This window comes from Sipha flava, unplaced genomic scaffold (assembly GCF_003268045.1).
Source record: "Sipha flava isolate LNK unplaced genomic scaffold, YSA_version1 38_pilon_pilon, whole genome shotgun sequence".
In the NCBI taxonomy this organism is placed as follows: domain Eukaryota; kingdom Metazoa; phylum Arthropoda; class Insecta; order Hemiptera; family Aphididae; genus Sipha; species Sipha flava.
This window is the reverse complement of record NW_020273099.1, coordinates 2337432-2347168: the sequence shown is the minus strand read 5'-3', so window position 1 is coordinate 2347168 and position 9737 is coordinate 2337432. Positions and strand designations below refer to the sequence as shown.

General features: G+C 25.8%; 2 protein-coding genes across 3 annotated transcripts; one reads left to right on the top strand and one right to left on the bottom strand.

Annotated features, from left to right (window-relative positions):
- Nucleotides 1–232: 232 nt before the first annotated feature.
- LOC112688356 (SNF-related serine/threonine-protein kinase) lies at nucleotides 233–6048 on the bottom strand. Of its 2 annotated transcripts, none has more exons than XM_025561521.1 (8): nucleotides 5356–6048; nucleotides 3200–3489; nucleotides 3039–3148; nucleotides 1909–2257; nucleotides 1730–1834; nucleotides 1547–1664; nucleotides 788–1480; nucleotides 233–680 (listed from the first exon to the last, which is right to left on the bottom strand). In XM_025561521.1, the coding sequence occupies exons 1-8, from the start codon at nucleotides 5578–5580 to the stop codon at nucleotides 435–437; spliced, it is 2136 nt and encodes a 711-aa protein (XP_025417306.1). In that variant the 5' UTR covers nucleotides 5581–6048; the 3' UTR covers nucleotides 233–434. The 2 variants fall into 2 exon arrangements, with proteins under 2 accessions (XP_025417306.1, XP_025417305.1); XM_025561520.1 differs by having other exon boundaries at nucleotides 237–680; nucleotides 749–1480; nucleotides 5356–6042.
- Nucleotides 6049–6634: 586 nt separating this feature from the next.
- On the top strand, nucleotides 6635–9392 carry LOC112688357 (translocator protein). Its single transcript, XM_025561522.1, has 4 exons — nucleotides 6635–6916; nucleotides 8759–8879; nucleotides 8960–9054; nucleotides 9130–9392. The coding sequence occupies exons 1-4, from the start codon at nucleotides 6806–6808 to the stop codon at nucleotides 9319–9321; spliced, it is 519 nt and encodes a 172-aa protein (XP_025417307.1). The 5' UTR covers nucleotides 6635–6805; the 3' UTR covers nucleotides 9322–9392.
- Nucleotides 9393–9737: the final 345 nt, after the last annotated feature.

Genomic DNA, 9737 nt, shown 5'->3' with positions numbered 1-9737 from the left:
ACCATTGCAATTAATATTCAATTATATTACCAATATAATTAAATTAGATATTGACTAAGAAACTTAAAACTAAAAACAAATAATTTTATGTCTGTAAATACAGTACATTTAATTGAGTCTTATATAAAAAATATATGTGTAAAAATTAACTTTGGTTAAATTGAATTTTCTTCAAAGAAATAAAAATTATTTTACAATCATAAGTAAGATATTTAGTCTATAAGATACTTTCCATTAGAGATAGATAAAATATTGTAACTAAATATTAATGGTATAATAATATATTAAAGGGAACTATAGAGATACTATAAAATTGGACGTTAAGATTTTTCTTTTTTTTTTTGAAATAGTTAAAAAAAAGTTAATACATTAAAGTATTGTTTGACTTATTACATTTAAATTAAATAATACATTTTAGTGCATATGCAAAGTCATTAACTATCTACACTCACTTCTCTAATACCTATTTTAGAGTTTGCCATTTCCGAACAAGATTTTGCTTTATATAAACGATTATCATTGTTCTTTTTGCTAAATAGAATTTGTGTACAAAGTTTTTTTTGTAAATTTAAGTACCTACTAAACAATGAGATACGTTTAGATGCTTGATGTTTATTATGCTGTGATACAGTTGATGTCGTTGAAAGATTTTTTTCATTAATCACATTGTTTGAAGATACCTAAAATAATTAAGACATAAAAACAAAAATATTTAATCTTTCTAAATTAAAGATGAAATAATTGTTACTTGAATGTTTCTGTTAAATTCAAAATTATTGGAACTAACAGTTGAACTTGGAGTATGTACTTCTGATTCTTGGACCTCAGTAATACGATTCAAACTTTGGCTTTCCCTCAATCTGGTTTCAGCTGATCGACCTCTTCGACTTCTAGCATTAGAACTTATGCATCGTCTTCTTCCAGCAGCACTTTCATTAGGCCTTTCAGCTTTATTTCCACCATTTTCATCTTTTTCTCGTTCACTAGTGTCATGTTCTTGAGTGGGTTCTGATCCTCGACCACCAGAACTGCCCATTCCATCATTATCGGGATCTTTATCATTACCTTTAAATGATGGTAATGATCTACTACTGCCTCGTTTTTTACGGCCTTCTGTATCATCATCACTAGTTTCTGAGCTGCTACAGGATGCTGTACGGTTTTTATGCATTTTGCTTCGTCTCTGTTCATATGTTATACAGTTACTGCTATTTCTATTTTGTTTATCATCGAGAAGTAGCTGAGGTGAACTTTGAGTAGATACAAAAAGAGGTGGCGTCTTGTTGACAGCAATGGAAATAGGAACAGTATTTAATTCATGAAGTTCAGCGATAGAAAGTTTTTTTTTTCGTAATTCAGAAGCTACAGTATTCAATTTTCCTTCAGATCGAGAGCCTCTTCTATTTAAAGAACTATTATCCTCTTCCTCAATTTCTTTTTCATCTTCTTCTTCGACTACAACACTACACTTGCGAGTTCTCTGTATTAATATCAATAAATATGTTATAAATAATTTTGAAAATATACAAGTTCATGATTTTATTACTTTTGGACGATCAGAATGCAAAGACCCTAATATGGCAGATTTTGGTGCTACACTAACCACCTCAGAAGCATTATTTTGAACACAATTATCTACTTTCAACTGAGGAACATTCATATTACTGAAAAGACAAATATGTAATATATATAAATTTAATTAAATTTTTTAAAAAAATTGATGAAATACCTTTTACAAATTTGAGGTTTTTTTGGTATTGCTGATTTCAGTTTTCTTTCTGCGAGCAAGTAGTAAGTAGCTGTTATATGATTATATTCATTTTTGTCTAAAGCCCTAATATATATAATGATTTGTTAATATTAATTCTACATTAAGATTTTGACAACTATTATACATTTTATACTCACTCTATAATTTGTTCTTTAGTAGCAATTTTTCCACTAATCATTCTTTGCACAATTAATGCATGGTCATCTTCATTAATTAATTGTTTAGACACTAATGGACTTTCATCATCATTTACTACTTTTGCATCTTTTAACCAAACATCTGCTGCAATTTCATCAAGAGTAGATCGTTTCTCAGGGTTTCGTACAAGCATACGGCCTATGAGGTTTTTACATTCTTCCGATACATGATTGGATACTTTATACTTGCAGTCCATAATCATAGTTACAGTTTCACTGTCATTAGCAGAATGAAATGGTGCTTCACCACATACCAACATGTACAGGATAACACCCAATGACCAAATATCTAAAAATAAAACATGTAACAAATTTATAAACTAGTATAATACTGACTTTTTATGATACAATAAATACACTGATAAATAATAACGTATATATTATTAATTAAATTAATAAATAAGTTTTTAAATTACTAATAATTTTGAATAAAGTTGATATATTTTAAATTTAAACACTTATTTAGTTTTAATTTAAAGATATTTAAATAGAGATTTGTTCAACCGGATTTTGAATTAGTTTATATAAACACATTTTTTATTTATTAAAGTGATACTTTTTATGAGTAAAAAAAAAAAAAGTAAATAATTATTATTGGCAGACCAATTATCAAAATAAAAAAAACTATTTTCCTTAATGCAAATGTTTTTTTTCAAAATATCTAAGTTTAGTAACTAAATTTAATTTATTTAATACAAAATTGTAACTTTTTTTTTACCATAATGTAATTATGTAAAATTTAGCCAATTTAGAGTTACAAATCCATTAGTTTAAATTTTTTTCTACTAGTTACTGTTAAGTTTATGTATTATGAATGCTGCTAGTCCAAGTAAATCAAAAAAATAATAATTTACAATACCAAAAAACAAAAAAATTATTATGATACATTTAAATTCTAAATAATTATTATCATATTTTAATCTTCATCAATTTATTATTTTAAACAAATTACATTTTATTATAAAGACTTTATTTTTATTGTAAAAATTGACACCTTCACTTTCAAAAAGATTATTAGAATTATGTATGAAATCAATTTTAACTAAAACTAGTTTTAGACTTTTTCTTACCAACAGCTGTAGCATTATATGAATTTCCAATTAAAATTTCAGGAGCTGAATAAGCTAATGAACCACAGAATGTTTCTAATTTTTGACCAGGGCAAAATGTATTGCTAAAGCTATAATAAAAATATTATAAACAAAATCTTAAAACTATATAAATAACTTACCCAAAATCTGTAAGTTTGACAACACCTTGTTTTTCAAAAAATACTACATTTTCAGGTTTTAAATCTCTATGAACAACATGTAATTTGTGACAGTATGATATTGCTCTTACAATTTGAGCAAAATATTCACAAGCCAATTTTTCTGACAATCCACTCTCATGTCGCATGATGTAATCATATAAATCTCCACCATCTGCTAGTTCAAGTATGAGATACAATTTACTGTGCGTATCAATCACCTCATATAATCTCACAACATTTGGATGTTGTACTAATTTCATACATCGGACCTGTTTAAAAGATATATAAATAAACATAATGTCATAAAATTAATTCTTTAAAAAATAAATATATTTAGTTATTTAGTTATAACTTATTGATTAATATTTTCTATTATTAACTAGAAATTAACTGTATAAAATATTTTATTTAATAAATAAATAACTATAACATATAACACAAATACATTTAACCTCTACATAAAAACAATTAATATTTATAAAATTTGTAAATTTATGGATATTATTATTTATTTATATAAAATGTAATTACCAATCTTAATTATGCCTATAATTGCTATATTAACAAGGAATATAATATAATGCATATAATTATTATACTAATTACACATAATTCATTTTGAATAATGTATTAGTTAAGTCGAACATCAAATAATATTAATTTTTCAAAGAATATTATGTATAGAAAGCAGAATATTATTTGAAATTCATAATTATAAATAATATTAAATTACTTTGAATACTATCAAAACAATCAATAATTTTTCTTTTATTTATTAAATACTACTACTACTAAGGTCTTAATCTTTTTCTAATCAAATTTAATAAAAAATACAACGTAATAAATTTATAAAAATTTATTGATTAATATGTTTATTTGAAATAGTATTAAAATTATTTAAATTGTTCATAAGAATTAAATATTAAATTAATTTTTAAATGTTTAACTATAAAACAAAACTTTAAATTAGTTATTGAAAGAACTGATGGAATAAATCTTTACTGTAAAAAGATTAATAATATAATAAATAAATAATTATTTTTCTATTACATTTTCAAAATAACTTTTATTTATAAATAACAAACTATAAATTCAAAAGCATAAATGTTGTATTAATAATAATTATTATTCATAAGCAATGCATTTTATTAACTTAATATTATACCTTACTATTGCAAAATAATAGGGGTATATTATAGGATAAATGTAGTTGTTTAAAAAAAAAAAACCTATTGAACAAAGAAAATAAATGAGTTAGTACAATTACAGTCATAATAAAATTAAACATTATGATGGTTAACTATAATAATAAATAACAATAATTAGGTTATTTATATTATTTATTAATAAATAATGTTAAAATAATTATTCTCATTAGATAAATAAGAACAACAAAATTATTTAAGGGCATGGTTATATCTAATAAATTATTTATCATATTTTAAATAGTAAGTGTCCAACATATGCAATAGCAATATTAATAAAAACGTTAAAATTAAGCTGTTTTAACAGTTATAGGTAACAAAAGTAGTATAAATGGCACAAATATTTAAGTATATAAATAAATAAACAAATACTTAACCTGGAGTATTGTTATATTTGTAATACACGATCAGTTTTTAACAAAAAATCCATTGTCAGTATATACAAAATTAATAAAAATGCAATTCAAAAAATAAAGTTGCTACTTTATTAATTTTGTATATAACTAACAATTCATTTTTAATTTGAAATTGGCCGTGCATTACAAATATAATAATACTTTTAGATAAAGTTTTTTTTTATTTGTTTATTTATTTCTATATATTTGTATTTGTTTATTTAAATATTAATCTATAAGTATTTAATAATAATTTATTTTAATTTTATTTTTTAATATTTTAATAAATATTTAAAGCCAAAATAGAAAATTGAAAAAATTAAAAATTTTTTATAACCTATAGATAAAAACTATAAATGGGACATATTCCTACTCTCTGATGATTTATTACAACTATTAATTCATTTATAAATCTATTAAATGTCTATTTAGATTTAATTGTGAAATTTGGTTCAGTGGTTTTGGGAAATGTTTACATTCCAACCATTACATTTGGTGGTTGATGAATAAGTTTATACAAAGTTGCAATATATACCTCTTGGTATAGATGATTCCTAGAAACTTCCTCCAACTTGTTCTTGTCGATTACTTTGACGGCTACCTGTTCACCCGTAAAAACATGACTGGCCAATTTGACCACTGCAAAATGTCCTTTACCAATTGTTTGTTCCAGGTCGTACATGCCAGCAATGTTGCCGCCATTGTGTTTGGCTGGTTTAATTGTATCCGGTTTGCCGATCACGCCACTACTGTGTTGCATTATTGTATTCAACACGACTGGTTAACACCCCGATCCTACTACTCACTGGGTTGAGATTTAAGACTTCAGACGGAAAGTGGTATAGTGCATTTCGTCGTCAAGTGAGCGCACTTGTCCGCCGAATAGCAGTGTAACAGGAAATTATTATTCAAGAGAATGAAAACGCCACTCAAGACTTCTCAAACTTTTTACCAATGATGCCCCGCTTCATTCATATCAACTGCGCGAATTACATGATCATCTTAACACTAAAGTTATGTGCGACCTACGATATCGCCTATCGAGTATTTACTAGTTTTATTTTTATTTGTTATACTCATCAACAAGATGAATCGATAAAAACACCTGCCAAAGTTTCAAGGTCGATAATATTTGATACGCTTTGATAAGATTACCAGTCTGCTATTGTTATCACATACATACTATCATCACAGATTATATTAAACTATTTCATATAATCTGTGCTATCAATCCAAGATCTATGAAAAAGGAATCTATAAAAGAAGAGTCTTCTTTATAGATCTTGCTATCTATCATCATATGTTCCATAGACCTATTAACTCACGAGTTAATAGGTCTTAGATATGTTCTATGCATAGACATAATATATAATAAAATAATATTATAATAAAATATTGTATATATTATACATCATTATAATAAATTATGTCTGTGGTTCTATAATTGTATCGTACCAATTTATTAAAAGCTTACGTTCCGGGCTTTACTTATTGGATAAGCCGTTTCACGATAATATGTCTGTGCCAGCCAAAACCTAAACGTCACTATTTTATCGTCCTTTTAAATACGTGTAGTTAACACATAAACTAATATAGAACATGATAAACTATGTAAATAGTCATATAATTATCCTATGACTTAGTACCCGGTTTCTTTCATTATCTCTATTTTCCCGTGATCATAGGTTTATTATATGATTGTAATTTATTACCTATAGTATCTATAAAGTTCTTTAAAAACTGATATAGCCTTAGTATCACTTCATGCAAAATATATTGATAAGGTTTGAAAACATACCACAGAATAAATAATGATAATTCATTTTCTAATTTCAATAGGTTCTAATCAATGGTTATATGTTATGTTCTAGTAGTTCAAGATGAGTTATTTCCTTTACATGTTTGATTGAAAAAAATTTGTAACTGAACATTTTTAATTAATTTTAACACAACTATATTACTTAGTTATTCTGCACTTATAAATCATGTCCAAATTAGCAATCCCTTGGATTCCAGCAACTTTCACATTATCACCTATGATTGGTGGTTTCATTGGAGGAATTTTCGTTCGTAAAAATATAAAAGGATGGTACGAGGTAATTTAATTATGTTATATTTTTAATCAATGTTATTTTGTTTTTTTTTAAGTTAATAACTATTAAGTTGGATTAACAATAGTTTTTGTAAATTGTTTTGTTAAGTTGTTTCCTAGATTCTAGTGTTTTTCTTTTGACAGCTGTTAGAGGCGGTAAGCAGATTATTGATGTATCTAAAAATACAAATAACAGCATTGTCTAAATTCATGTGTATTATAAAATATTCGATCTGGGTTAAGTTTTCTATCAAAATATACCTATATTCTGCCAATTGTACTGACCTGCCTAATGATCGGATAAGACTCATAAAAACATATTTGAATTCGTCATGAAGTTGACTTGAAAATGACTTTTTTACATTTTTGAATCATTATTTCTATACCCTTAAAAAATTGATTTTAAAATCTTAAATAATAATAAATTTACAAATGTAAATAATATGAAATTGATAAAATAATTTGAAAATGTAAAAAAGTCGATTTCAAGTTAACATCATGACTAATTCAAATATGTTTTTAGAAGTTTTATCCATGACCAAGGAAACCAGTATGATTGGCAAAAAATTGATTCTTTTCGAAAAAAATAGAACCAAATCGTATTCTTGGCAACAGTGTAGTTTGACTTGAGCATGCGCGTGTGGAAGTAATCTTCTTCCGCTAATCGTTGCCGCTAATTATAGTGCCCGCATTGTTATCAATCTGTTTATTTTATATTATATTATACCTAAATGGAACTGGGCTAAATGTTGTCATAATTCAAAAGTCTATAAATAAACTCTCAAAGATAAAGCATAGATAATTTTTTAAATGAAAATGAAAATTTTAGAAATCGGCAATAGTACTTCATTCGTGTTTGGTTTATGGTCTAGCTAAAGTACAAAGAAGTTACTATTTTATTATATTTTTAATATATTATAAAATAAGCAATTCTGTGATATCTATTATTGGAAAACTGGTTTTGCCATCGCGCCGGTGCATTGGTGATTAGCAGCACGAGATTAATATGGCCCGGAATGGCATATTGGTAAAGGGGGTTTAGAGCGGGGTAATTACACACACACTAGTGATCATTTAAGCATGATTCACACTAGTCAGACACGTACCGTTCCGGAAAATATTTTAATATTTGTTTAAATACAGTAATTCACATTTAAACGTTCTGTTCTTATACATAGCGAACCGACGGAGTCCGTTCGGCATTCCGTGCGAGAATGTTTTGTCGGAACGGCACGTGTCTGAACAGGTCTGTACAAAGTGTGAATGAACAACATACATAATATTATAATATCCGTCTGCTGTTATTCACTGGAAAATTATTCGCAGTCACATACAAACTTCTCATTTTTTTTACACGTGATGAATTTAGAGTTATTAATTGAATTCGTTAAAGACCAAGAATGTCTTTATGCATTATCACAAACATTTTTAAACATATTTCAAACTTAAAATATAAAAAAAGGGGAAAAGAGGGAAACTTGTGTAGTCACTTTACGATGTATCGAAAATGTAGGTATGGGAACAATAATAAGTATAATATGTTTGAACGGTACGGTACGGTGTCTGACTAGTGTGAATCATACTATATTTCGTGCATACTCTCTTGGTGTTCACGCACGCGTGTGACAAATTGCCTATATTCAATCCCTTAAAAACTACCCGGATTGAATTAACTTTTATATTTAATTATTCCTACAAATTTAATCGTATACTAAAAAAGTATTATGTATTTATTATTATTATTTATTTATTCAATCTAATGTCCAGTCTTAGAATAAGAAGGTTAAAGACTGTGCACGCTTATATTAATAATACATATTTGAATTAAATGATGGGTCTGTTACAGACATTGAATCGACCATCTTGGAGACCTCCAAACTATGTGTTTGCTCCGATTTGGACAACATTATATTTAGGAATGGGTTATGCTTCTTATTTGGTATACCATAATGGAGGTGGATTTTCAGGTAATATAAATAATAGCTTAAGAATTAATATTATGTTTTTTTTTAATTTTGAATTGTAACTATTAATTATTTTATTATAGGTACAGCGAAAATTCCATTGCTTTTATATGCATCACAATTAGTTTTAAATTGGGCGTGGTCACCATTATTCTTTGAATTTCATCAATTAAAATGGGTATCTATTCGAATTAGTTATAACTGATAATTTCTAGTAATTTAAATAATAATGTAACATTTTTTTTTTCAACAGAGTTTAATTGAAATTTGTGTTTTATGGGTCAATGTAGCTGGTTGCATTACAGGATTTTATAGAATAAACAAAATAGCTGGTTATATTATGATTCCATATTTAGGATGGTTATCATTAGCAACATCATTAACATATAGTATTTACAAGAATAATCCCGATATTTCTGACAAAACAATTAAAGATAACAAATAAATTTTATTGGTTGTTCCAGTTTGTTATTCACATCGATTTTACATTGAATAAAAATATGTAAATTATTTTTATATCCAATTTTATATCTTATATTATAATCATATTATGTACATTAACTATTTCACTTGTATATTTATGTACTGTTGATAATTTTATGTCATTGTTTAAATGTGGTTAATTGTTATTATAAAATTAATTATATGTATATTAAATTTTTTAAAATGAACAACAAGGCCTAACTAACTGACCTTGAAATTTAAATTTAATTTAATTTTTTTCATTAAAGTTAAGAAAAAAAATTAAGGAAGTTAAAAATCATCTTTAAAACATTATTTAGATCCAATTTTTGATAGGACATGATACCTAATCAGATTATTAATCATATATTATACACTGGTATCAATACAATAATTTTT

Excerpts from the sequence above, each read along its gene's own strand:
- LOC112688356 (XM_025561520.1), bottom strand. The coding sequence starts at position 5,580 with ATGCAACACAGTAGTGGCGTGATCGGCAAACCGGATACAATTAAACCA. Across the intron at positions 3,490-5,355 it reads GGAATCATCTATACCAAGAG|GTCCGATGTATGAAATTAGT; the intron begins GTATATATTGCA and ends TCTTTTAAACAG. Across the intron at positions 1,481-1,546 it reads TGCATTCTGATCGTCCAAAA|AGAACTCGCAAGTGTAGTGT; the intron begins GTAATAAAATCA and ends ATATTAATACAG.
- LOC112688357 (XM_025561522.1), top strand. The coding sequence starts at position 6,806 with ATGTCCAAATTAGCAATCCCTTGGATTCCAGCAACTTTCACATTATCA. Across the intron at positions 8,880-8,959 it reads TAATGGAGGTGGATTTTCAG|GTACAGCGAAAATTCCATTG; the intron begins GTAATATAAATA and ends ATTTTATTATAG. Across the intron at positions 9,055-9,129 it reads AATTTCATCAATTAAAATGG|AGTTTAATTGAAATTTGTGT; the intron begins GTATCTATTCGA and ends TTTTTTCAACAG.